This window comes from Phytophthora cinnamomi (assembly GCF_018691715.1).
Source record: "Phytophthora cinnamomi strain GKB4 chromosome Unknown Contig27, whole genome shotgun sequence".
Classification (NCBI taxonomy): Eukaryota; Oomycota; class Peronosporomycetes; order Peronosporales; family Peronosporaceae; genus Phytophthora; species Phytophthora cinnamomi.
Window position 1 is genome coordinate 11,231 of NW_027150960.1, and position 26,882 is coordinate 38,112.

Here is a 26,882-nt window from a genome sequence, read left to right on the forward strand (position 1 = left end):
GAATGGCGTTCGTCTCGCACTTCAACGTCTTCATTACCGCCGATGCGAGTAGCCTGTCATCCTGCTATCCTTCCTATTTCATGTACATCCGCCACACCAACCTATCTCTCGTCATACTTCTCCTTTCCCGCTGTTATTTTCCCGCGCTGATTGGTTCAAATTCAAACGTCGCCGCAAGATGCAGGCGTCGTACGCGCTGGAGCTGCACGCGCTCAAGGCCGAGCTGCAGAGCTCGCTGGCGCGCCTGGGCCTGGAGCCCGTCAGCTCGTCCTCCTCTTCCTCCTCCAGTCAAGACGCCTCTCCGCCAGCCACGCCGCGCGTCACGCGCTGGAACCGGCGGCAGCTCATGCGCGAGGTGGCGGCGGCCTCCGAGCGGCGCCGGCAGCTCGAGCGGCAGCTGCGCAGAGACCAGCGCCAGCTCGAGCAGCAAGAGCAGCAAGAGCAGCAATTGCAGCACCAGAGCGGGCGCAGAGCCGCCTGGCGCCAGGCCATCGCCGAGCTGCAGCAGCAACACGCGCAGATCCAGCGCCAGATGGAGCAGGAAGCGGCGGCGGGCGCAGACGCAGCGGCAGCAGCAGCTTCAGAGCAGGAACAGGAGCAGGAGAGGAGCAATGGTGTGGTGCACATGAGCAGCAGTGAGTCGGCGTCAGAGATGCAGTACTCTATCGGTGGGGTGGTGACGCTGGAGCCGCTGTCTTCGTCGCAGCGGCAGGCGCTGTCCTTCCACGCTGCAGGACTTGCTGCGCCGGTTGCTGCTGTCGTTCCTCCTGTTGCTGAGGCTCCGGCGCGGACGGTGGATGCCGCTCCGAGAGTGCACTACAGGAACACGCCCGACGCGCTGAACGACGTGTTCTCGCTGCAGTTGAAGTTCGCGGAGACGATGCTGAAGCTGGAGAAGTCGGTACAGATGAGGGATCAACTGCTGCAGCACGGCGGGGCGGTGGTGCAGAAGCGCAGAGTGGGGACGCGAACAAGAGAGGAGGGTGGGGAAGGGCGACGGAGAGGGCGGCTGCATCGTAAAAGATCTTTTGAGAGCGGAGCAAGTAGCGACGCGAGTGTTGTGTATCGGGAAAAGCAGAACAGTGAGTCGTTCAGCTCAAGCGCGTACTCTTTTTCGTCGCTGGATTCGACGCCGCGACGTGGGCAGACGGTTCGGGTGAGATATCCGAACTTTGGAGTGTCGAGAGCGACTACGGCGGAAACACTTCCACCTTCCTCATCGGGTGTGGACAATTTGTCTGGTTTAGGGTTGACTGGAGTAGCTCCACCGATGCCATCTACCACCACAACGTTTTCACAGCAGGGTTCATCGCCTGATACTCTTCGGGGTACGGCTGCAGGTACGCGAAATGGTACTGCTGACCATGCAGCTCCAATCGAACCGTCCGATGAGCTGCAAGCAGAGAACCACAGAACACCCACCTCAGGTAGCAGTGTGACTACCCCGACCACCGGTAGTGACCAGAAATCCGCTGCTTCATCATCAAAACAAGTTCGCTTCGGTGATGACGCGTACGCCACTCCCGTGATCGCTCGCAAGTTCAATTTCGATGGGCTGTCAATCGATGAAGACGAGGACGACGAGAAGGAGGAGGAGAGCGTTCTGAGCTTTCTCGGTGGATCTAGCATCACCAGCGCTGAGCTAAATGACGCCTCTTTCCTGCGAGCTTTCGAACGTTTCCGTCGCGAGTTGACTGTGCCCAAGCATAACACTGTCGCACAGGCACCACAACAGCAACCCCTTGCGAGAGAGCTTTTTCCAGTGGAGAGCATGGTACAAGAAGTCGTCGCTGTGTCAGAAGTAGTGCCTAGCAATGCAGCATCCACCGGGTTTAGATCTGATGCACAAGATCAAACGACCGAATTTCCAGAACTGGAAGGCCTGGGTGTTGAAGAGTTGCAAGAAAGACGCAGGCAACTCTGCCTCGACATCCAGGCTGCAAGTGCACAACTCGTTTTAAGTTTCGGCGGAGCGCAGAGCATGACTGGCAGGACGCAAGCCACAGAGAACACGAAGGACCGCCTGATATCATTGCGAGATAAACTTAAAGCTATCGATTCCCGGTTAAATAAGCTGTAATAGAGGGATATCGCAGTGGATTTACACCAAACGATGTCGTATTAGCTCGAGATTTACTTGGGGGTTGCAGAACGATATCCCGATGCAAGTGGTAGGGACTATTATTCATGTTCGTCGCGCTGGTGTATTGTTGGCAACATGGATGAGTTATTAGAACCAGGGACTCTCAGGAAAGCAATCTATTAGAATCGCAGTACGATAGCGACGAAGTTGGCGATGCGTGGTTGTCTTCCCTTTGCAGACGTCGCACATCACGTGACTAGTGCAATGTGTGATCGACAGACTGGACGACAAATTCCTACGAGCAAGAGCAACTCCGTCGGAAAACTCGAAGATGGAGAAATCAGCTTCACCCGTCCGTCTTTGGTGCGAGCTTGGCCATCATGGGGCGCACCATCGTAGGACCGGTTGCCCTGCTGTTGTTATTTATCTGTACAGACTACCTCTCATCAGCAGCTACGTTCCTCATCACATCCGACAACAGCTTCTTTGCGTTCACTGAGCGCGGTCTGTCGCTGGCTGGCGGGTGCAGCGATTGTCGGGGTCCGTGCAAAATTGTTTTGCTTAAGTACAGTTTGTTCGAAGGGAGGGCACTTACCAGTGCACCAGCGTTTGCTGCATTTGCAGGCCAACCTACAACGGAATCGCTGTATGATTTCAGCTCTCTTAGCCCCGAGGTAATTGCGCTTGGAGAGTCTCTTGATGCAGAAGGCGCGATCTGGGAAAGCGGAATCAACGACTGGGGATCCGCCATCAGCGTCGTTACCGCTACACCGCAGCTAGTGATGAATGTAATCACGATAATGAATCTCAACATTCCTCCACAGTCGGTAAAAGAACTCCAGGCGAGCATTATTCATGCTGAAGAATGCCCGACGACATGGACTATTATGGCAATCCCGCGGCAATTTTCCTTACCAGCGGACAGGAAAATTGTGGCCCCACGCATTTTCGAGTTCAGGAAAATCTCGACAGTAGCCATCAACATATTCCCCGACTACACCGAGTGCTGGCCAGACACGTCTGTAGACGATAACTTAATTGTGTCGAAGCTGGCACTAGCGACGAATGGCCAAGACTTACTTCCGGTTGTCCCCGGACCCTTGACACTGTTTCCGTACGGTTTCAAGAGTAGCATGAGCCCAATCTCACGTATAATCGAAGCTGTGGACACGAAATTTGAGGCTAGCACTGTTCTAGAACCTCCGCAGCAAGCGTATTATGGCGGTTGCCGCGTCCGAGAGGTGAACACGACCGGTGTGTACATCGAAGGCGACTGTGAGACTTCGGGGCATTGGAATATCTACGGCTTAATTGTAAGGACCGAGACGTGACGAGCACGTCAAGGCCCGCACATCTAAACTACAACATCCACTACGCAAAGACAAGTGGGTAAGTAAGGAACATGCACTAGGGTGCATGATCTCTGTCGTGTACATTTACTCTTGTATAGCGCACGTCAACCCACTTCAACTTGAAGTGGATTGACCAATCAGATTCATTCATTTTAGCACCGCCTTGGGCACTGGCCCAGACGGCCGGCCACAAGGCCTTAACCAACTAATATCACTTTGCAATTTACGCCCAACTACCTACACGTTTCCACATCGCGGTACATCTTCACTCGCGGCCTTCTACGTATCAAGCCTTACATCTGGTAGCACTTACGGTCATTTTCGCCGGGCAAGTGGTCAGAAGATCTTCAATCGCCCGACTCGACTCGCTACTTCGGCTGACTACTGCTACAGTATCCGGGTTAGGGTTACTGCTTTCGCACTTACTGCTACTCTACGTGTTCCCTGACTTAGCGGCATTAACGCTTTTCGCTAGCCGTAAAGTCTTGCATAATCGACATTAACGCTTTTCGCTAGTCGATTACGCTAACTAGCCTCACGCTTATTGCTAACCGTTAGTTATCCGAAGGATTTGTACTAGTTTAACGCTTTTCGCTTCACTAGATCCAGCAAATGCATTTGACCTTGGGACACGACCTGCGCGCAGCGAAAAACGCCAGTCGGTCATGTTTGCTTGCCAAAAGTGCGCAACATCGTGAAAACACTCGCATGCGAAGCGGTTGGGCCGGAGTGGAGCAGTGAGTGGCTGCCGGAAGGCCCCGATTTATCAATTATTAAACAAGAAAGCTTGCTGTGACCGCCTCCACTTTGCCAAACGCACCCTAGTTCACAATACTACCGTTTGACGAGCATCCTGCACAATTCAACAAACATGTACGATACCAGACTGGCACGGCTCGTACCTGTCGACTTGATGCCCGAAAAATACTCGCGCCACATGCGGATCATGACCAAGCTCAAGCAAGTCTGCAAGGTACAGATGTCTCGCTCGACTACAGCAAAAGGGACTTATGTTATCGACGTGTTCACTCCGTCCCAGTCCACGAGCCGCATCCCGACAAGTCTCAAACTTGCAGATGCACAGCATTTTGCCATACTCTTCACCAAGCCAGACACCCGCATCGAAAAGCGATTCTTCGACTTCGTCCACGTGCGTGACGCGTTGTACGAAACTGCCTACCCCCACGCGAATTGCTGGTTCTGCAATGAAGTGATTCGTTACCTGCTGGCAGGAGCAGTGCTACCAGGAGCTTTGTCGACATGGATGCTGTCACACCACCAACGAACGATGGCTATACAGGGTTTATCGAGTCGCTACTACTACTTGCTACCCAATGCCCAGTCATTGACTCAAACGCGTGCTCATGCCATGAAACACTCCCAGAATTACTCTACCGACTGCTCTTCGAAATACAAGACCCGGTAGTGTGAAGTTAGTGCGCCTGACGAAGCACGAAATACCCCCGAACCATGTTTCTTCACTTTTAATCCGTGTTTTTCCGAGTTCGTTCTGTGGTTACAGAAACGCTCAAGAGCGAATTCGAGAACCAGCCCACTTCTCACATTGTCCGTGTTTAGAAGACGTTTCTGGTGCAGCTCTCATACGTCATTCTTAGGAATGTTCAGAGCTTGTCAATGAGCCCTATCGTTATATGCTCGAGACTATGCAGATCACGGAAAGGGGCGAGTACGTCCGAAGCAGACCGAGATGACTCGGAGAACTGGATGACAAATTACTACGAGCAGGAGAGACTTCGTCGTCAGGGTCACGGATGGAGAAGTTTGTTGCACCCGTCAGTCTTGGGTGCCTATCTAGCCGTCCTCGGGCGAACTGTCGTGGGCCCAACTGTGCTACTGCTGTTGTTTACTGCTACAAACTATTTATCCTCGGACGCCACCTTCCTCATCACGGCTGACAACAGCTTTTTTGCGTTCACTGAGAAAGATCTATCGATGGCTGGCGGGTGCACAGATTGTTTGGGTTCATGCAAAATCGTGCTATTGACGTATACCCTGTACAATAGGGTAGCTCTGACCAGTGGACCTCCGTTCACGGCTTTCACCGGCATGCCCCCAACGGAATCGCTGTATGACTTCAGCTCTCTCAGCCCCGAGGCGATTGCATTGGGCGAGTCTCTGGACGCCAGTGACGCATTATGTCAGAGTAGTGTCAATGAGTGGGGGTCTGCAATGAACGGCTTGACCGGAACACCCCAGCAAGTCATGGACGTCATCACCACGCTAAACCTCAGCATACCGCTGCACACACAGCGAGAACTTGAGCTGGGTATTGAACGAGTTAATGACTGCGTCACAACGTGGAGCATCATGACACTGCCTCGATTGTTTTTATTCCCGATCGTGAACAGCACCGACTTCGGCGAAATCCCTGCTGTGGCCATCAATATCGCCCCGGATGTGACTGAGTGTCGCCCAAACGTCCCCACAGATGAAAGTCTGCTCGGTTCGAAGTTGGCACTCGCTACAAACGGTGACGACTTGCTAGCTCAAGTACCCGAGGCACTCACACTGTTTCCGTACAGCTTCAATAGTAGCATGACTCCAGTTTCACGCGTTGTCAAAGCTCAGGAGACGAAATATCAGGTTACTAGCGTTCTCGAGCCTCTACTACACGCCTACTACGGAGCCTGCCGAGTACACGAAGTGAATACGACAGGTGTTTACATTGAAGACACGTGTGAAATCTCGGAACACCTGCTAATGGTTTAATCTCCTGACGACATGCCACTATGCAGCACTAGTGATGTGTGTGTTCACAACTACTACAACTCGCAGTGGGAATGGATAAGCGAAACCAGTGCGTCAAAGCCGAATCGTGTCGCCATGTACATGAACACATTTCGAAGTCGTTATGCCGATACTGTTGGCATTAACGTCCTTCCTGGCCTGGTCGTCATGCAGATTTTCGTCATGGGCGTTGTCAGTCTCTATGAAGTGATGTCGCACAAAAGATCTGTGCTGCTCACTCAGATCTGGGCGTATCGCTGCCAGAACGGCACCACCCAGGTGATGTACCTAGCCCAAGTTGCCTACCACCTCATTTACAACTCGGAGTTGTATTTGCTCGGGTTTTCCACGGGGACATTGACGACGGAGTCGCTCGCGAATCTCACGTGTTGCTTTTACGCCTTTTCGTACTCGTTCATCAATCTGGCAAAGTCACGTTCAGGAGACCAGCAACTGGATCGACACTTTCGACTGACCTGGGAGGCCACCCAGGTTGTCATTACGGCTTGTGTGGTGACTGCACTGCGAGTGGTCCAGCGCAACCCGATAGAGTCAATTATTTCGACGAACGCGCAGATTTTGCGGAAGACGTCGGCACTTGGGGAAGAATACTGCGGTCTGAACGACGCCTGCATCATTTTCACTGTGAACACGCTTACTATCATCACCCTCTTGTCTGCCCTTCTGGGCCTGATAGCAGTCACCACCTCGCTGATAGTGAAGAAATTGAGCCCCAAGTTGAAGCGCGTCGTGCTCTCATCTCGCGACTCGATAGGGAGCTTCATCATGGCCAATCCGATCCGAGAGTGGCTGTGTTGCCGAAGCAGACTTCGATCATCGCTTTCATGTCGTCCAGTAGCGCTCGCAACCTACTTGACGCTACTCCATCGAGCTCTCGCAACAAACTCACGTCCTTCGAGTTGAATTGTCTCGGCATGCCCTTCGAGAAGCACTTTCATGACTGCGACGACATCGCCTACGTGACGTACAATGGCAAGCACTGCTCCACCGTGGAGGCTCTGCTGCTAACGGGGTACCTCTACCACGGCGAGCACATCTACCAGGCTTCGTCTGTGCTACTCCTCGTTGCAGCTCGGCTACTGCCGCAAAAACTGCTGCGAACCTTCAACGTGCTCATTCTGCGCTGGCACTTGAACCTGGTCAAGGGCACGCTCACCCACGCGCTGTCCTGCACATGGCACACCGCCAGCACGGAAAAGCACACGTTGAACTGGATCACCCCTGTAGCCTAAAACAGTACAGTTGCAGTGCCCAAACAGTCACGGTACTTTTAGCAGTACCGTATCCGCCATGAACTTTATTAAAAAAGCGGCCAGACTGTGTATCTTCCACATAAAAACACGCGGGTGTAACTCGGGTGGGTTACCCTGGGGTACGTGGGTGAAACCGTAACCAGTCGTTTTCGCGACCCAAGCACTGCATCCATCACTATCCAAGAGTCCGTCCAAAGCGCAAGCAGACGTAACCCATGGCGAAGCTGGAGGAGCAGGAGCAGGCGGCGGCGGCCCCGGAGGCGCAGGAGGACGTGAAGATGGCGGACGCCGAGCACGGCGGCGAGGTGGCGCCCGCCGAGGGCGAGAGCGCCAAGAGCAAGAAGAAGAAGAAGAAGCACAAGAAGAAGAGCAAGAGCAAGGCCTCTGGCGCCTCCGCAGGCTCCAAGCCGCCGCCGTTCCGCGGCGTGGCGGGCTTCACGGACAGCTACGTGGGCGTGGGGCAGACGGAGCCGCCCTCGATCCCCATCGAGCAGCTCTTCCCGGACGGCAAGTTCCCCGAGGGCGAGATCCAGGCGCACCCGGGAGACTTCAACACGTTCCGCGCCACGAGCGAGGAGAAGCGCGCGCTGGACCGCGCGCAGGAGGACCTGTACCAGACGGTGCGCCACGCCGCCGAGGTGCACCGCCACGTGCGCAAGTTCGCGCAGAGCATCATGAAGCCCGGCGTCAAGCTCATCGACATGTGCACGCAGCTCGAGAACAAGAACCGCGAGCTCGTGGTCGAGGCCGGCTTCGCTGTACGTCGCTGAGCTATCCAGGACTGGACTGGTGCATACTGTTTTGGGGTTGCGTAGTGACAGTATTTGTTTTTTTGTTGTTGTTGCTCATTTCGGCAGCGCGGCATCGGCTTCCCGACGGGCTGCTCGCTGAACCACGTGGCGGCGCACTACACGCCCAACTCGGGCGACGACACGGTGCTGTCGTACGGCGACGTGATGAAGGTGGACTTCGGCACGCACGTGAACGGCCGCATCATCGACAGTGCGTGGACCGTCGCGTTCGACCCCAGTTCGACCCGCTGCTCGAGGCTGCCAAGGCTGCGACCAATGCGGGTATCGCCAGCGCCGGTATTGATGCGCGTCTCGGTGAGATCGGTGGCGACATCCAGGAGGTTATGGAGTCGTTCGAAGTGACTATTGACGGTAAGACGTACCCGGTCAAGTCCATCCGCAACCTGAACGGCCACTCCATTGGCCCCTACCAGATCCACGCCGGCAAGAGCGTCCCGATTGTCAAGACGGAGGACCAGACCAAGATGGAGGAGGGTGAAATTTTCGCTATTGAGACGTTTAACACCACCGGCCGCGGTTATGTCGTCGAGGACGGCGAGTGCTCGCACTACGCCAAAGCCTTCGACGCCCCCCACATACCCCTGCGTCTGCCGCGCGCCAAGAAGCTGCTCGGCCACATCACGCGCACGTTCGGCACACTGCCGTGGTGCCGCCGATGGATCGAGCGCGAGGACGGTGGTTCGGCCACGATTAACCCCAAGGGCGCCAAGCAGGAGAAGTACCTGATGGCTCTGAAGAACCTGGTAGACACGGGCATTGTCACGGCGTACCCGCCTCTGGTTGATGTGAAGGGCAGCTACACCGCACAGTACGAGCACACCATTATCCTGCGCCCCACGTGCAAGGAAGTTGTGTCTCGCGGCGACGACTACTAGATCTACCCCTAGCGTCTCTTACTACGGCGTGAAGACGTCGACGCAGGCGACTCCCCCACCCTCCCTCCCCTGCAAGTCGTTCGTTTCTTCAGCTGGCGCTTACTTATCTTGGGCAACCAGGTTTTCGATTTCCTCAGAGTAGTTTTCGTCAAACGTCGCTAAGTCATTGGTTAGCTTTGTATTTTCGTTTTCCACCGGTGCCGCTTTCTCATGCACCTTTTCAAGCTACAGGTTCTTTTGTGCTGCCTAGATCGAAAATGCAGCTCGATACAGTAGGTGTAACACAGCGGGCTGAAAACAGGCAAGTTGAGGCTTCAGCAAAAGCTTTGGGCACTCATTGCTGCACCCAACTCGTGCACATGGGACGGGACAGGATGGAGTTACGACACCCAAGCAGCACCCATCCCACCCAGTTGTGACCGTTTGGCACCCATTCTGTGCCCACTACAACACCCAACTCGTGAGAGCCTGCGTAAAAGTTATACACTATACGCGTATATCCGTAAGGTTTAAAAGAGCCGGAGCGACATGGCATTGATAAGTGGCGGCAGCCAGAGTCCGAGGCAGGAGAAATGTTCTGCTGGGCAGGTTTTCTCCTTCGATTTCTAAAGCCCACATCAAACATATAACTCTACAAACATAATTCAATGCAACGATTTCAGTGACTTAGCTGCTGCTACTCCTACTTATTTCGTGCTAACAGCCTTTAGCTACTGCTACTTCTTTCTTCATTCATGCACATGCGCAAGTAGCGGTAGTTTGTAGACCGCGTCCAGAAACTTCCTCTCCGCCTGGGCTTGGTAGACCATTATCGACACAATGCACTCATCCACTTGCATGAAGGAGTCCACAAGCTCTTTCAGCTGCTTCCACGAAGATTCGAGACGGTTATTTGTGTTGTTGCCTTGGGTGCAAGCATTCTGCCTTTCAAACGCGCACCACATATGACGACAGTTATCCCAGTTTTTCACGAAGTACGCCTCAAACGGGTGCTTGCACTCATCACGCGTTCCACCAACTGTGCCCAACTCCGTCTGACGTGTGCCCAACTGGTCACCAACGATGCCCAACTCCGCCCGACTGGTGCCGAACTCAATACCTCCAGACCAAGCCGACACAGCTGACACTCTACCAGTCCCGACATCGATAATATGGCGCATGTACTCGCGCAGTCGCAAGTACTGCCGCTCTGTCTTTGCGTACACCAGCAAGTTGATCAATCCGACCCTTGTCGCTTTCTCTTTCCTTGGCCTCGCGGCTTATACCTTCCTGCGTGGGTGCAGACGAATGTCTTTGAGTAGTGAACCCACTCCTCAGGCACAAGCAGCTTCGTGGACCCGGAATCTTGAATCTTCTTGTTTCGCGCCTCGACCTTGTTGTTTGTGCGAACACGGAAGCTCTGCATGAAGCAGTTGAATGAATAACAAGTTAGATTATGCGAAACCGTTGCAGTTGTCCTATTCAGAACAGCAAACGTTACCTGGTACGTCTCGGCTGAATATCCTTTTAGATACTCGTCCAACGCTCCCCAGGAAACAAACTCGGTCATCTCGGGGGACGGCGCCATCACAACTGGCCGTTTGTCGCTCTGCATTGTCTGGAGACGGTCGAAATCATCCGAACGACGCTGCTTGGACGTGGAGCTGCCGGTACCCGACGACTCCGCCGACACTTCAACCCACTCCTCGTCGCTGTCCACAACTACTTCCCTGTCAGTCGCCCACCCGTGGCGCGGCAGTCGCACCACCGCTTTGACGCGCGGCGCCATGGCTTCCTGGCTGCTGGTAATTTCCCCCGCTTTAAAAATGAGTGGTGGGAGTACCGCTACATATACGCTATGCGACGTATACCCGCAGGACGGATACGGTTTCCAAGGGTTAGGGAAAACTGGGGTCCTGTCCCATGTGCACGAGTTGGGTGCAGCACTCACTCTCAAAGCTTTGTACCAAAACCGCGTCGTCGATCGTCAAAGAACAAACCAGTGCTCTTGAGCTCCAGCTTCTCAAAAGAATGATCCAAGGTGGAGCCAGGGTGCGGCCTCAAGTCCTGAAGCTGGAGCTGCACGCAATGGTAGTGCACTCCCTAACGCTAATAGTTGCTACTACATGTATATTAATTATAGTTATTATACTTCAAATAGTACCTAACGGATTTCACCGAATAGTACCCGGGTCACTATTTACTTTTGGCCACAAAAAGCAATCACATTTGGGAGGTGGGGCTTCCAATCTGTGTAGGGTTACTTAAGATGCCGTAATGAGAAGCACTCATAGAGAAATAATTCCAAGTCGACAAAGAATACTTTTCCAGATTCACTCCATAACAAGGTTACATTTTTTTCGGTTCGTCTGCGGATCGGGTCGGGCTCTGGATCTGGGGTTTTAGAGAAGTTGCGTGCAGCTGATTTGAAAATTACGACCCAAGCCCCTGAACCCGACCAACCCTAGACATCCTCCGACATGCACACAAAACGAGCCGATAGGAGGGGTGTCACGATACAATATCCCCCAGTTACGCGCTCCGTGCGATCCCCAAAACCCTAAAGACTCGCTGCGCTCGCTGCGCCAGAACCCTAAGCCCGCTGCGGCTCGCACGCGTCGCCTCCGCTTGCTAGGGAGACCACTGCTGGGTCCTGGATTTGCAGCCGCGTGCTCCGCACACGGACTGTCAAACCGCAGGCGGGGGCTCACTGCGCTCGCTTCGTGCCATCCATCCCCAGGTTCCGACCAATCAGCAAACGGGGCAAATAATCTACGGCAAAGCTCGCGTCCAGGTATTGAGTAGCAGGTATTTGACAGTCCTTGAAACAGGTATTAGCCAGGTATGTAAATTGAAATAAATTTCCGAATTTTATTTTTTTCTTACCACCCTCCAGCCACTCATTCACTCAAATCGGCGGGAGCGGCACGTGGCAACAATGGCACGCACCCACAAGACGGCGCTGATCAAGCAGCGCATGGCTGATGAAGCTAGAGAGGAGCAGGAAGCCAGGGAAGCAGAGGAAGCACGCAGAGAGAGCATAAGGGCGGCACGGACGAGGTCGGAGAAGGCACAAGCGATGGCGAAGGCTGCTGAAGAGCGGAATGCTGGTGGACCACATGTGCCGCGGTCTAGTAGCACTAGCAATGCCAGCGAAGATGAAGGGATGCAAGACGAAGATGAAGGGATGCAAGACGAAGATGGGAGTGCTGAGGCTGACGAGGAGGAACGAGGTGAGGACGACGAGGAGGAACGGGCGGAGGATGACGAGGAGGATCGCAATGATGATGAATCTGATGTGGAGGAAAGGTCAGACGAAGCAAAAGCTGCAGCAGCAATCACATCCCGTATTAAGAAGAAGCGCGCGCTGAGTGATGTCGAAGACGAAGTCACGGTGACAGCTCCTGCATTAGGTGCAGAACAACGCAGCTGGCCTCTTTTCGAGGATGCCCTCAAAGATTACATGAAGAACACCAGCCAGGTTCTCGTCGTCAAGGAGAATATTAACGTCAAAAGACGCAACAATGCACTGCGTGCGCAGCAGCAGTACCGAGGCAAGTCAGACGACGAGATTCCTCTCATTCCAGCTGAGATGAAGCTATACCAGCGCAAATACATATGCACCCATGGGTGGGGCAAGCGCGAGCGATCTACCACCGGTAAACGTAAGGTTCACAAGTTACGACGGGCAGATTTCCCCTTTCAGTTTCTGGCTGTAGTGGGTCTAACTTGACTCACTACTTTAGCTTACACGTTGCGCAACGTGTATGAGGAAGCGTAAGTACTTAGTAATTACTTAGGTTAATTATATTTGAATACACAAATATAAGTTAAAATAAGACAGGATTCCAAGTGACTTAGATTAGGTAAAATGAGAACTGTATTGTTTGTAAATTGATCTTCCTCTAAAATCTGCTAAATCTGTTTATCATCTATGAAAGGGGCTGGCAGCGGCTGGCTGTCAGAGCCCTGCTAATATGCATGTCTCTGATTGGTAGAAAGATGCTGCTTTCTACCAATAGGATCTTTTTGGGTATGTGTGGACCACTCACTGTGGTGGCCCACTTCAATGTATCCATTGGTGTGTCTTACACCAATGTGATGAAGTATCCAAAACTTTTAATAGATAACCTATCTGTTAAATTCACAAGTGGCTTGCAGCCACTTGTACGTGCAACCCCGTTACACCATCCCCCCCTTAAGGTTAGACGCGCGGGGTCTCCGCACGTCAATCTTCGGAATCGACCATTCGTCAATTCTCCGCGTTTGGAGAAGAAATCAGCGCTCATTCAACGATGAGCGCGCCACAGAAGAAGACCTCGAAGTCGGTGGGGAGTCATCTCTCCATCGACGACTACTTCGAACGCCAGAAGGCGAAGTACGGCGACGTCGTCGACTTCGACGACGACGATGAAGATATGGAGGGCGAGGAGGACTCGCCCTCTAAGCGCAAAAACTCAGTGTCGAGCGAATCGCTCGACCCTCATGCCAAGAACATTCGCCCACGTGAAGGGGACGAATCGGACGCTTCGAGTTCGAAGCGTTCGCGTACTGAGAGCGATACCCCACTCGCTTCCGCTGGGGCTCTCAGTACTCCGCGCACTGCTGCTACAGCGCGTGATGTCAAAGCTCAAGGCTCTCCGCGCGCTGCGCCTGCAGCGCGCGACCCGTGGATGCCATCCGCGTCCGAGATTGCGGACCGCTATGGGAACTCGGTACCTCCGAATGAGGTACCGCTGTACGTATGCAGCGCCATCAAAGATGACGCTGTGGCTGCCGAGCTGCACTTTGATGCGGAAACGCATCAAAGGCGCGATTACTACATCGGACTCTTTCATGAGCTCCGATGGTTTCAAAGCAAGAAGACCTCTTCTCGCAGCAAAGTGCCCGAATGGCAGGCACTTTGTCAAAGTTGGAACGCCTTTGTTGATAACTTCAACAAGAGGCCGAGTGCTTACCGTGATCGGATTAAGCAAGCGCGTGATCGCTTCGAGACGTACTCGAAGCGTGGAAAGCTGGAGCAACTTCATGTTGCTGTTGAGGAGGCAAATGTGCCGTGCGCTGTGCCCGAGGGCTTTCAGTGCACGAAGTGTTTCCCAGGCGCGGTCCGCTTGAGCGACCGCGACCTGAACGGGTACACGTCGTTCCGTGAGCCCGAGAGTCTCAAAGAGCTCCGTGCTAAGTTCTTAGCACGTGAGGGTTCGGGCGCTAGCGATGATCGCAGCGCTCGCACTACTTCCGCTGCGCCAGCGCGTACTGTTCCTCGTACGCCCTCACCATTTCCGGAACGTCCTCCATCAAGACGTTCCGCGGCTCCCATGTATCTCGATGGGGAGGAAATCCTCTCCAACGAATACGAAAACGAGCCCCTTGAGGGTTCGTTTTCGGGATACTATGGTCAACAATCCGCTCAACAATCCAGCGGGTTGAGCCGCGGGCGTCACAGATCGGCGGTGGCGGGGGTGGGAACACGCCCCGGGTATGATCAGCCCCGGGCTGATCAGTATGCGCCTCTCCACGACCGGGTGACCGCCGTGGAGCGTCTGCAGGGCGCTGAGTTCGCTGCCCTGAAACAGGAGCTGGCGAACCAGAAGGCCCAAGTCGCGGCGGTCTCGCAGACCGCGAATATCCAGGTCGAGTTGGGGACCCAGATGAAGGGGTTACTCCAGCGCGTCCGCGCGCTGGAGGAGAGACTGCTCGTCGCCGAGGCCAAGTCCTCCGCTTCTGCCTCGGCTCCTGCCGAGGCTTCGGGTCAGCCGAGCTAGATGGCTCGTGCTGCAGGTATGGCTTCAGCCGTCCGACGTAAAAGGTCGGATGGAGGCGCATGCTAGACGGTATGTCTAGCGTGTATGCGTTGCCGTGCCGTGCCAACACAGTGAACGGCCCGATGAAGCGCGGAGCAAGCTTGCTTGCTCCGAAATCCGAAACTGCATGTCTAGGCAGGTTTTGTGTAGCTAACAAAACTAATGAACCAACTTTAAATTCATTTGTGTTGCTTCTGCCGGCATTGTCTGCGTTCAGCTTCTGTTGATCAACAGAAGCTGCTATTGTGTCTTGGACAAACCGAATTACGGCTTGTCTTTTGGTGATGAAACTGATTGCATCCGAGCTGAAGTCATTCAGCTCGCTCTCCGCTAGAGGCCCGGCCTCTGCGTGGTTCTTTGCGGTGTCTGCGCCCTGCGCAGACCCGTGGTTGTTGTCCTTGTTGGTGGAGGAGTCTGCGCCCTGCGCAGACTCATGTGGTTTGTTCATCGTTGCAGCTGACACTGTGCAAGTGTCAGCGGTTTTCTGCGGCTGCTGTATTGCAGTCGTAGATCCTCCCCCACTTAAAGTGGGAGCCATCACTCCGAGTAAACTCGGTAGACGTGGATGCCGCATGGCATTCACGTAGAACGGTGTATGCCCTGTCGAGGCATGCACTGAGTTATTGATGGCAAACTCTGCCATCGATAAGCACTCGCTCCAGTATTGGAACGAGTGAGCGTAGCTCTTCAACATATCGACGAGCACGCGATTCACGCGCTCGGTTTGACCGTCCGTCTGCGGATGATCCGCAGTCGACATTGAAAGCTGGCTCCCAAGAAGTGTAAACACTTCTTGCCACAGGTGCGTTGTGAAACGCGGGTCTCTGTCCGACACGATGTCGGACGGCATGACATGGTGTTTGAACACCATGTTGACGAACAGACGGGCCGTCTGCTTCGCGGTCACCTCTGCCGGCACTGCAGCAAGATGTACCATCTTGCTGAAGCGGTCGACGAAGACCACAACACCGGTATTCCCTCCGCTATCCGGGGGAAGACCAAAGATGAAGTCCAAAGACATGGACTTCCAACACTCCGACGGAGTCAGTAGTGATTGTAACGGAGCCTGTGCGAATGGCGCAGGCTTTACGCGTTGGCATACCTCGCAAGCACGGATGTACTTGCGCACCCACTATACTGGTGGTGCCAGTAGAAGTCGCGCGTGAGAAGGACGTATGTCTTCTCACGTCCGAGATGTCCCGCAGTTGGGGCATCGTGATACTCGTACATGATCCTGAGTCGCAGGTCATGGTCATTTGGCACGACAACGCGATCCGCGTTGTCGTCGACTGATAATAAAGCAGTAGTCCGTCGTGTACACGAAAGCGGTGTGCACGCGCTCGAAGGTGCTTGGGCAGCTTCTGACGGGACTTGTCAGAAGGTGCTGTGCCATAGGCCAGCAAGAGCTTCGTGTCCGCGTCGTGCGCGTACGCGGCCTTCACATCATCCAACAGAGACGATGTGGGTTTGCTCGATCGCATGACGTCAATGGCATTGACGTCAGCAGCTTCTGCGTAGTCCGGCCGACGTGATAACGCGTCGGCCACTACATTCAATCTTCCGGGTTTGTATTCGACCCGGAAGTTATACTCCGCAAAGAATGAGAGCCATCTCGCCATTCTTTGTGATATGTGTGGCGACTTCACTGCGGTACGCAGTGAAGCATGATCGGTGTAGACCACAAATGGTCTACTTCCAAGCAAATACACTCGGAACTTTGCGAGTGCGTACTTCATGGCAAGGAGTTCCTTGTCATGTACCGGATAGTTGCGCTCAGCTGGCTTCAGCTGACGCGATTGGTAGTAGACGACACGATCACGGCCCTCGTGATCGTGCTGCATCAATGCGCATCCGATTGCGAAGTCGGATGCGTCACATACGACGTGAAATGGACGATCTTGGTCAGCCACTGCCAAGATCGGTGCCTCGGTCAAGCCCCGCTTGACTGCATCGAATGCCTTTTGGCAATCGCTTGTCCAATTCCACACAGCTTCCTTCTTAAGAAGCTGTGACAGCGGGCGGATCTTGCCCGCGTAATCCTCCACGGACTTGCACAAGTACGTGGCCAAATAAGGAACTGCCTCAGCTCCTTGACACTTGAAGGCGTTGGCCATTCATTTATCACTCTGACCTTTTCCGGGTCAGGGCGAACGCCATTCTTTCCGACGAGACACCCGAGGACGGGTATCTCGCTTGCCCCGAAGATACACTTCTTCAGGTTCGCGTAGAGCTTATGCTTTCGCATAAGCTCAAGTAGCTTCCGGAGATGCACCCTGTGCATCTCTACGTCGGTCTTCCCGTCCACAGCCCGGCTGTGGATGAATACATCGTCGAAGTAGCTCGGTGCGAAGTCGCGCACCGAGCGCAACAAGTGCGTCACGCACCTGTTGAAAGTCGCAGGGGCGTTCTTAAGCCCCTGTGGCATTACTAGCCATTCCCAGAGCATGCCGCTTGGCGTGCTCACTGCCGTGAGAGGGATATCGCTCTCACGCATTAGGATTTGATAAAATCCATCTCGCAAATCGAGAGCACTGTACATGGTGCTCTCGGCCATCGAATCGATGATAACATCTTTTCGCGGTATCGGCGTCTGCGCCGGTACCGTCGCATCGTTCAGCTTGTTGTAAGCATGAACGATACGCCATCCGCCCTGTGGCTTTTCGACACAGAACGTCGGAGCACTGTGCGGGAACTTCGATTCCCGCACTTGTCCTGCTTTGCGACGACTTTCAAAGAAGTCGTCGATCGCCTTGACTTGCTCTCGCGGCAGTGGCCACTGCCGCGTGACACAGTACTTCGTGCCCGGCACGAGATCAATCTCGTGCTGAATGCCCTTATCCTGCGGAAGCTCCGCGAGAAATCTCTTCCGGGAGTACGTCTTTGTACTCCCTCAACAATTCGTAATAGGGACTCGACTTTAACGAGTCCCAACCTTGTTCCTCGAAGCGCTCTCGCTTCGTCTTCGCACTGAGAGTGTCTTCACTCAGTGGTACTTCCCATGAAGAGCTGCCTCAGCTCTTCGCTCTCGCTCTCCGTTCTTTCGCTGTCCGAAAGAACGCAGACTTGCTCGATGCGTCCATCGTGCAAGTCGCGCGTGAAGCGCTTCCAGCTCATGGCTGGAAGCGAAGTCAACTCCGACGCCATCGTCGGAGGACTAGCGAGTCCCATTTCGCGATACTGGAATCCAGTATCGGTGCGCGTCAAGACGCTTAGCGTCTTGACATTCGGCGTCACCGCCTCAGTCTGCCCAGCAGACTGTTCTTGTTGCGTCTCGGTCCCGGACCGAGACTTGCGCAGCGTTTTCCGCTTGCGCCGTCTTCTTGTTGTGCGGAGCCCGGCTCCGCACAGTTGTTCTTCTGGTCCAGGCCCGGCCGTGGACAGACAGTAGTTCGCCGGCGGACCCTGTCCGCGGGCGCGCGGTATCAAGCCCGGCTTGATCGCATGGCGCTTCGTCGTGCAGCCCGGCTGCACGACAGCATGCAAATTGCGTCAGTGCGGTACGTTTGCAACCGTCCGCACTGTTTGCAGCGTCAACTCCCGGAGTTGACACGCCTTCGTCACCTCGACGCCATTCATTGGTGGAGCCCCTCATGACCGAGGGTGCGTCTACTCCCGGAGTCGACGGGTCGTCGTCGACCTGACCTCTTCGGGTCAGGGACTGTCCCATGCGCACTTGAACGCGAGTGTTGGTTCCCGGAACCGACACATCTTTTCCTTCCGACGTCGGCAGCATTGCCGACGTGGATTCCTCTTGTGCGCATCCTCGCGCACCCCTTGGGCACTCCGGGACAGCGGCATTAAGCGCTGTCTCGACTGGCGAGTCGCGCGCACCTGCTGGTGCGTGCGCTGCGGTAACAGGGCCATCGCTCTCTGTTCCGCTGTCGAGTCCGAAGCGCACGAGCGTGCGCTTCTTCCAGTCTATCACCGGATCATGCCGTGCAAACCACGGCATGCCCATAACAACGTCGAACTTATCGTCCAGGTCCAGGACGATAAAGTGTTCGACAAACACTCGTTGTTTGTACGAGAAGCGCACGTTCACGACGCGCTTCTCGGTCTTCACGATGGTACCAGTTGCCAGTCGTACCTCCAGAAGACTTCGAGGTACATTTACCTCCTCGAAGTCAAGTCTCGACAGGCTTCGTAGTCGAACAAAGTTGTTCGACGCGCCTGAGTCTACCAAAGATCGAAGAGAGTCGCTCGCTCTCTTCGACGTTACCTTCAAGATGACCAGGTTCGGCCTGTCATCTTGCTTCTTGCAGCGAGATCTGATCTCACTGGGGGCTGCAGTCCTCAGTGTCGCGTGCCCAATGTCGGCACGCGTGACTGCATTACCAGTAGGGCGCCCCGCGCCTACTGGATGTTCACGTTTTTTGTTGGTCCGCGGCGATGCCTAGCATCGCCACGACGGCCACCTCCAGGGGGCATGGGAGCTGTACACTCCCGTGCAAAGTGACCGATCCTTTCGCAACGGAAGCATCGCACGTTACCTCCCTGCTGCTGGTAACCAGCAGTTGTTGCGTTCGAGAGGCCCATTGGTTCCGGACCTCCTGTCCTCGCTACCGGGCGCGGTTGCGGCCTCGGCACGTTCACATGCAGTTTAGCCTGCCGCAGGCTAAACTCTTCTTGCATGGCAAGAGTAATCGCAGCTTCGAGAGTACTCGGGTACTCTCGGAAGAGATAGGTCTTCACAGGCCCATCTCTAAGCCCCTTCATGAACGTGACGACCTTGGTCGCCTCGTCAATCGGGTTAGTCACGATATTTGATACCAAATATCGTGCGCGCTGCGCGTAAGCATGGACGTCATGCTTACCCTGCTGAAGGACGAGGAACTCCGCCCTCGACCGGAACTCGTTTTGCGGGGGCTCAAACGCTTGTTTGAGCTCCTCTTTGAACACTTCGTACGTGCTGAAGCACGTAGGATCGGAGAGTCGGCGTCCATACGCCCAACTCCTTGCGCGTCCGCCAAGGCAGGACATGGCGAATGCGACCTTCGACAGCGGGTCGACGATGCGTCGAGCCGCTATGGCTGTGTCGAGCTCGACAAGCCATCGGAGGAGAGGCTCGCCCTCTCTTCCCACGTAATTGCTTACGCTCAACTTTAATGGTTGAGCACGCGGTGTCGTCCCTGACGACGCCGTCACTGAGGAAGCAGCATCACGCTGCTCCTTCATGATGAATCCTAGAGCAACACCATGTTGCTCTGTCGGCGATAGCGTACGCAACATCGTAGCTATCGCCGCTTCTCCAATGACTGTTGACAGTCGTTGGAGGGCTTCCCACTCTGGGTCAGACAGGTGGGGGCCGTCTGCGCGTGCAACATGCGTTGCAGGCGTGTTGGAGCTCTCCATGGGCACCTCCGTGCTCATGGGGTTCTCGGCTCCGCGTTCGTACACCTCGTACGAACGTCACGTAGTCGGTCGTTGGACGGACTACAAAGTGCTACCAGGTGTAGTGGGCCTACTTTGGCTCACTACTTTAGCTTACACGTCGCGCTACGTGTATGAGGAAGCGTAGGAGTTTATTAATAATTTAAATTAATTATACTTGAGTCCACAAGTATAATATAAATCAAATAAAACACCAAGTAGCTAGTTTAAGGTAAAATGAGAACTGTTTTGTTTTGTGAATTGATCTTCCTTCTAAATCTGCTAAAACTATTTATCATCTATGAAAGGGGTTGACAGCGGCTGGCTGTCAGAGCCCCGCCAATATGCACGTCTCTAATTGGTAGAAAGATGCTGCTTTCTACCAATAGGATCTTTGGGTATGTGTGGACCACTAATTGTGGTGGCCCACTTCAATGTATCCATTGGTGTGACTTACACCAATGTGAGGAAGTATCTAAAACCTTTAACAGATATTCATCTGTTAAACCATAAGTGACAAATGTTATGAACAAGTGACAGCTGTCACTTGTGATCGTTGTCATGCACAAGTGACTGTTGTCACTTGTGTGTGTAACCCCGTTACAATTCAAAAGCTGTGCAGAAGGTGTTGAAGACAATTGCAAACGAGGTCAATAGTGCAGTGTTGGGTGAAAAATACACCGTGAGTGTCGTGAAGCTACCACGTCAAAAGGATGGAAGTAGTTGTGGCGTCTTCACCTGCATGCATTTTATGCGCCAGGTGGCAACTCGAGTTCCAAAGGACTTCTCGCCATCGGGCATCGTAAAGCTACGCTGGCAGATGATGGATGTGATTTTGGCGACGAAGCATTGCACAGAGTAGCACCTGAAAGTGTTATCTGAAGTAATTCATCGTCAATACATGGACTAAACCTGGTAAATACCTGGGTCGAGACAAATGTTAGCGTGATGATTTGCTTGCTCAGATAGGTACCGACGATTAGCGTTCTTCGTCATTTGCACTTTTGCCAAAGTTGCACAGATATGATTTGTCCAGGTTTTGGACCCGGGCAAAACCTGTACAGGTAATATAAGCCAAAATTACCGCACTGTTTATGTGTAAATTCGATACCTGGTTTAAACCTGTCGCCAGACCTGGAAAATACCCGAGTATAGTTGACCTAACCCTTCGAAATACCTGGACGGCAGCTTCGTCCAATAATCTATCTGGGAAAAGTCCGCATATCAATTCGGTAAGGGGTAGGGCAGTCTTTTTATGCTTCGACGGGATTTGACTCGAAATTTGTATGATGCTCGTCTTAAGTGCGGTTAGAAATTTGGCCATACTGTAGCGACAATCGCTAGTAATTAAAACTGACTCTAATATTCGGATTGGATCGGGTTGTCGATTCGAATTTACTGGTAATTTACCGCAATAAAACCCAAGACCCGGAACCCGACCCGAACCTCAGACGAACCGAATAAAATTCTACCCCATAACAACTGCAGAAAGAATCCTCCGTTACAAATATATCGGATTAGAATGTGCTATTTCGCAATATTGACTGTGCTACAATACTCCAAATATCGTGTATATTATCTCGTCGAGCACAGTGTTTAACGAGCTCCTGCGACCATTCGGAAAAGGGTACACCAAAGTCTCTTCTGTATTACAGTCAAACCTGTTTATATGAGGCCCCGTTGATGGCCATCTATAACAATGACTCATATAAAATGGACTCAGTTAAAAAAATTATGTGGTGCACGTACAGAAATCGCGCATAATTCGCTGCCGCTTTGCCTTCACCGTAGTCTCCCGAACCAAAGCGGTCACGGTCTGTAAAGCCCTTCGTTCTCTATCAGTCTGCTCTCCGCATTGAAGCAGAAATGCAGACAGCTCCATGCAGTGTCTCAGAGCGATGGCAGGTTGAATCGATGCCTAAGCGCTCCGCCAGCTCATGCGCCTTCAGCAGGAGCACGTCGTCCGCCATTGCCGTTTCAGCTTCGTTCTGAAAGAAAAATTCCCTCAGTTCCCGCTCGAACTGTGGGAATTTCACTCGGCGCCGCTTGGTTGCACTCAGGTCGACGTGGCTGAAGTAGGAAGAAGGCAGGTTGCGCAGTCGGGCAAGTGTGGCACGGCTGACCCGGGCCTTGAACGTCGCGTAGATCCACTCAGCGAGCATGGGGTTGTTCATGCCAGGATTCTGCTTGAGCTTTAGGTGCACTTGGAGCTTTTGTTCTAGCGTCAGACAGGTGCGAGGAGACATTGCGAGGGAAGGGGGCTTGCGTTGGGCGTTGGGCGTTGAGCAGTGGGGGCTTTGAAGAGTGTGTGGTCGTGAACAGTGTGAATCAAATAAACAGGTTAGACCTAATTGGTCCTCCAAAATGTGACTCATATACCTTGTATACATATAAACAGCGGTTATACAAAAACTAAGTAAAATATTTGGTAGCAACAAAGCTTGCATCAAATAAATGGCAAGGATCAAATAGGGAGGATCATATAAACAGGTTTGACTGTATCCATTTTCGTGGTTGTACAGTACTGACGTGTATAGTTTTGAGCTAATACCCACTAACATAGACGACGACAGACTAAGTTTGAACAAGAAGAGCGCATAAAGGAGCTACAAACGCAAGTGCTGGAACTAGGCAAACTGAAAAGACAGAAGGACGCACGAAATGAGAGGTGTTGCGACCCCGCGTTGCACCATAGAGGTGGACAGATGCGAGAACACCATAAGTTGCGGGACTCAGTCCTGCAGGGAGAAAGACCAACGGCGGGTTGCGCGCTGCGGTTGTTCTCGAGAAGTGAGTTGCCCCGACGCCAGCCAAAACCCAGAGCTTGTATTACAGAAACATGTAGTACTGTATAAGGCAATCAACAACTAGAACTTAGATTGTGGAGCACTGGCAGTCACTGTTCCGTTGGACAAGCACTACAAGCATGCGTGCACAGGGAGGGGACCTGACCGACACAGCAAACCACAGTAGTCACCATAACATCCATTGGTGACCGCGCTCCACTTGGCTGGGGGCCCTTTCGGAGCCCACGCATCAAGATAACATGTTCTGGCGAGTACGCAGCTCGCTGGAATGCTTGTCGCTGGGACTGCAACCGCAATTACCGCGCGGCCCAGCTGCGCGGGCACCCCGCGCGGGTTTGCTGAGGTACGCTTCCCGGTTTGTGTCGAGTCGCATTTTACTATGTTTATCAGGGATCATATGGTGTTTATGATATTTTCTCGTGGTACGGTGCACCGTTCGGAGCTGGGGCGCTGATCTGGCTCTGCACATCGTCTCGAGGTTCAGCTACTACTACTGTATGTACAGTGTGAACCGTACATGATGTACGGTTCACATGTAAGCTTACACGTATTATGCTTTGCAATGCGTTTGTCGTTTTCACCTAGTGATTTGCCCGAGTTATAATATCTGGCGCCCGATAAACAAACAGATGACCATTACATCCTCCAAGTTATAATCGCCAGCCTCGATATCGATATCGATTTACGCTATCTGTGGTCGAATTGCCGATCCAAAAACGCAATTCGGGTCGATTATTTTAAATCGCGATGGCTGTGTACGGATTATAATACCGCGCTTTATATATATAAAATATGCAATTGGACACTTACATCTGGACACTTGACGAGTGGTCGGCAGATCGCGCTGCTGATCTGTCGAAGCACCGCAGTTTCCGAAAACCTTCACCTTGAACAAGTGCAGCATGTACTCTCTCGACTACCGTTGGCGAGCCGTTTTTCTTATGCATGTGTATGGAATATGTATGCAGTATGTTAGTGATATATTTGGGCCTAACGTGCGAACACTGCAACGTTGGTACAAGTTGTTTTTGACCGATGGTGTGGTTGATGAAGGAGTTCGAACTAACCGCTCGTCGCGTTGGCCGAACGACGTGGTAACCCGTGTTCGAAAGTACGTGAAAGCCCACCCTACATTTTATTTAGAGGAGCTACAGCAGTTCATACGAAACGCTTTTCCTAAAGTAAAATGGTAGCGTAGTATCGACATGCGGTCTTACATGGCGGAGTGCAGCTTGCGCCACAGACAAGCGGAAAGCCCAGCGATACAGGAGCCGCTAGTGCACTCACAGACGAAGCTAACGAGCCGTTAAACACGTCCAACAGAGCCGTACCGGAGCAGCGGTAGCCGGCGACGTTACCTCGGTGTCCTGAGAACCAACGATGCGTCCGTTATGTTAAGTAGGAAGAGGTGGTGCGACTTACCTACGCCTGGAGGTCGATTTACTACCGTCTCGCATTTTTATGTCTTCGAATTATTTTATCTCAGAGATCGATCTAAGCCCTAAATCCGAGCGACAAAATATCTGCAAACCACAATACTTCAGCACATCATAAAATCGATGTCATCATCGAACTGTACCTTACAATTCTATGTTGTTTCGAATCCCCCGTGTAAACGCTTCTTCCAGCTACACTCCGATTTGACAGATGTATAGGGAAAAGTATGCGTTATGATTCGTCTCATTTTCTCGATAATGCATACAGTATGATAATAGCACATACGGTATCATTGTACTATGATAGCACGGTTCTGTTGAAAGTGTGTCGCACAGATGCCGATCCCTACATGTAGGTATTACTACTACAACCACCAATTCAGCGTAAACCCTTACAACCACACGGGCCTTGGGCCCCAAGGCCCCATTGGGGGGGGGCTGGTGGCATTACCCCGAAGAATTGTCATTTCGCAATTTGCTTGCTGGTCCCCAGCGCGTCCAAGCCCCAGCAAGTCCGTACCAACGATGGGACTCAACTGTATTGCAGTCTTGGTTGCTGTTGCTTTCGTGACATGCGCTAATAGCGCCTCGACAGTCTCTAAGACTATCGCGAACGGCTTTCAAGCTACCGTCTTGTCGAATGCTGACAACGACAAAGGTATCCCGGGTGTCAAGAGGCTGCTGAGGGAAGTACAAGGCGAGGAAACCGAGGAGAGTGGAGTGCTCTCCGATCCGATATTGACTTGGAACTTGAATCGTTGGCTTAACAAGGGCAAATTTCCGAGTGCCGTCTTGGTGAAACTCAAGCTCAACGGGGGAGTGGGCGAGGCTCTTGTTGATAAACACTGGAACGCTCTGGTCAGGTATGTGGACATGTTCAGCGAGGAGTACCCAAACATCGAAGTGTCATTGGTCAGGACGCTCGCGGCGCACTACGGAGAAGATGTAGTGGCGAAAGCTCTCGTAACTGCGAGGCAGTCAGGTAACACTGCGCATATCGCGACCTCGTTGCAGAGGCAACAATTTGAAGATTGGCTGAACAACAGAAAATCCGGCGACGACGTTTTCGAGCTTCTGAAAATCGGTGGCATGGGGATCAAATCTATGGACAGCCGAGCGTTGGTGACGCTGGACGAGTACCTCGAGCAATTCAAGGTCCGCTTTCCTCGTGCGGCAAAGGACTCGTTCACGGTATTAAGGGACGGTTTCGGCGAGGCGGCTTTTGCTGGTATCCTTGCGGACGCCAAGTTATATCCCGTGTCACGAACTATGCTCGAAAACGCCAGCAAGTACCAGGAGAAGTTGTTCACGGACTGGTCGAAGAGAGAACACCCACAGCCGCTGCAGATACTCAGCAATCTGTTTGGTGTGGACCGCTTTGCCGATGCTAACCCTGAGGTTAAACTGGTTATCAATAACTACAACGCGTTCTACAAGAGACACATGGCAGGCCAATAGCCTTCACGACATCTACCAACAAGGTAGTCGCTCTTAGTTCGACCAATAGATACACTTCTGTGAATCAATACAGTAGCAATTTGCGTTGCATTCATCTTGCAACAAATACTGGCAATATCAGTATTCCGGAATCGGCTCCGTCATGGACTGCATAGGTAGAAGCACCTTTTTACGGAAGGACTTTTAAAATGTGTCGCCTCCAACAGAGACCATTTTTCCTATGTGGTCCAGTCGATTTGGTTTGGAAGTTTTTTTTGGTAAAATCTCTGATAGCAGTTCAATAATTCAAGTTTTGTCCGCTAAAGGGAAGAAAGTTTGTGGTATTACATAGTTTTCTGTCTGGTGTTTGATTTTGTATGCTTTTGATGTTTACTTGTCGGATCAACTTCCAGCTGGGGCTGCTGGGATGTCTAATACAATATACGAGCCATTCGCCGCCGCTACGCGGCGGTAGGTCTATGTTGGGTCCCAGTTGGGTGGGCCCGCCCGCCTTCGCTGCGCTCCGGCGGGCTTGGCCAAAGCCAAGCAAAACATTTACCGTAAACAACGGGTCCAACGATCGTAAAAAGTTCCCGTCCTATATAATTTATTGGCAAATTCTGTGTTTTAATACCAGTGTAGCTTTCTCCAACCGCACTTCCGTTCCCATTGCACGTCCACCGTGCCCTTTCCGTTCTCCCAGCAGAGTTGACCGTCAACACCTAGGTCAGCGAGTAGGGGCCGACTGCCAGCAAGCGCGAGCCGTAGTAGTCAACCAGACAGCTACTGGTCCATCGACCAGACGCCCTCGAGATAGGGACGGCAAGGAGGGAGCGTTTTCGGCACCTGGGCTCCGGTATCCACAGGCTGCCCCCAGCAGGTCCAGTCCGGATATACAACATGCA

The 26,882-nt window shown here is 53.0% G+C and overlaps 6 protein-coding genes across 6 annotated transcripts; 4 read left to right on the forward strand and 2 right to left on the reverse strand.

Annotated features, from left to right (window-relative positions):
• Positions 1-178: 178 nt before the first annotated feature.
• IUM83_03868 (putative transmembrane protein) lies at positions 179-7,436 on the forward strand (the record flags this gene model as incomplete). Its single annotated transcript, XM_067927901.1, has 3 exons — positions 179-897; positions 6,192-6,933; positions 7,011-7,436. 3 exons carry the CDS (start codon positions 179-181, stop codon positions 7,434-7,436), a joined length of 1,887 nt encoding a protein of 628 aa, XP_067793839.1.
• Positions 7,437-7,672: 236 nt separating this feature from the next.
• On the forward strand, positions 7,673-9,144 carry IUM83_03869 (Methionine aminopeptidase, type II; the record flags this gene model as incomplete). The annotated part of the gene is made up of 3 exons (XM_067927902.1): positions 7,673-8,215; positions 8,315-8,419; positions 8,488-9,144. The coding sequence occupies 3 exons, from the start codon at positions 7,673-7,675 to the stop codon at positions 9,142-9,144; spliced, it is 1,305 nt and encodes a 434-aa protein (XP_067793838.1).
• Positions 9,145-9,872: 728 nt separating this feature from the next.
• IUM83_03870 (uncharacterized protein) lies at positions 9,873-10,912 on the reverse strand (the record flags this gene model as incomplete). The annotated part of the gene is made up of 3 exons (XM_067927903.1): positions 9,873-10,272; positions 10,410-10,543; positions 10,625-10,912. 3 exons carry the CDS (start codon positions 10,910-10,912, stop codon positions 9,873-9,875), a joined length of 822 nt encoding a protein of 273 aa, XP_067793654.1.
• A 1,149-nt stretch (positions 10,913-12,061) lies between these two features.
• On the forward strand, positions 12,062-12,904 carry IUM83_03871 (uncharacterized protein; the record flags this gene model as incomplete). Its single annotated transcript, XM_067927904.1, has 2 exons — positions 12,062-12,788; positions 12,870-12,904. The coding sequence occupies 2 exons, from the start codon at positions 12,062-12,064 to the stop codon at positions 12,902-12,904; spliced, it is 762 nt and encodes a 253-aa protein (XP_067793655.1).
• Positions 12,905-22,135: 9,231 nt separating this feature from the next.
• IUM83_03872 (uncharacterized protein) lies at positions 22,136-22,543 on the reverse strand (the record flags this gene model as incomplete). Its single annotated transcript, XM_067927905.1, has 1 exon — positions 22,136-22,543. The coding sequence occupies one exon, from the start codon at positions 22,541-22,543 to the stop codon at positions 22,136-22,138; it is 408 nt and encodes a 135-aa protein (XP_067793794.1).
• A 2,522-nt stretch (positions 22,544-25,065) lies between these two features.
• IUM83_03873 (putative secreted RxLR effector protein) lies at positions 25,066-25,998 on the forward strand (the record flags this gene model as incomplete). The annotated part of the gene is made up of 1 exon (XM_067927906.1): positions 25,066-25,998. The coding sequence occupies one exon, from the start codon at positions 25,066-25,068 to the stop codon at positions 25,996-25,998; it is 933 nt and encodes a 310-aa protein (XP_067793653.1).
• Between the last annotated feature and the right edge of the window lie 884 nt (positions 25,999-26,882).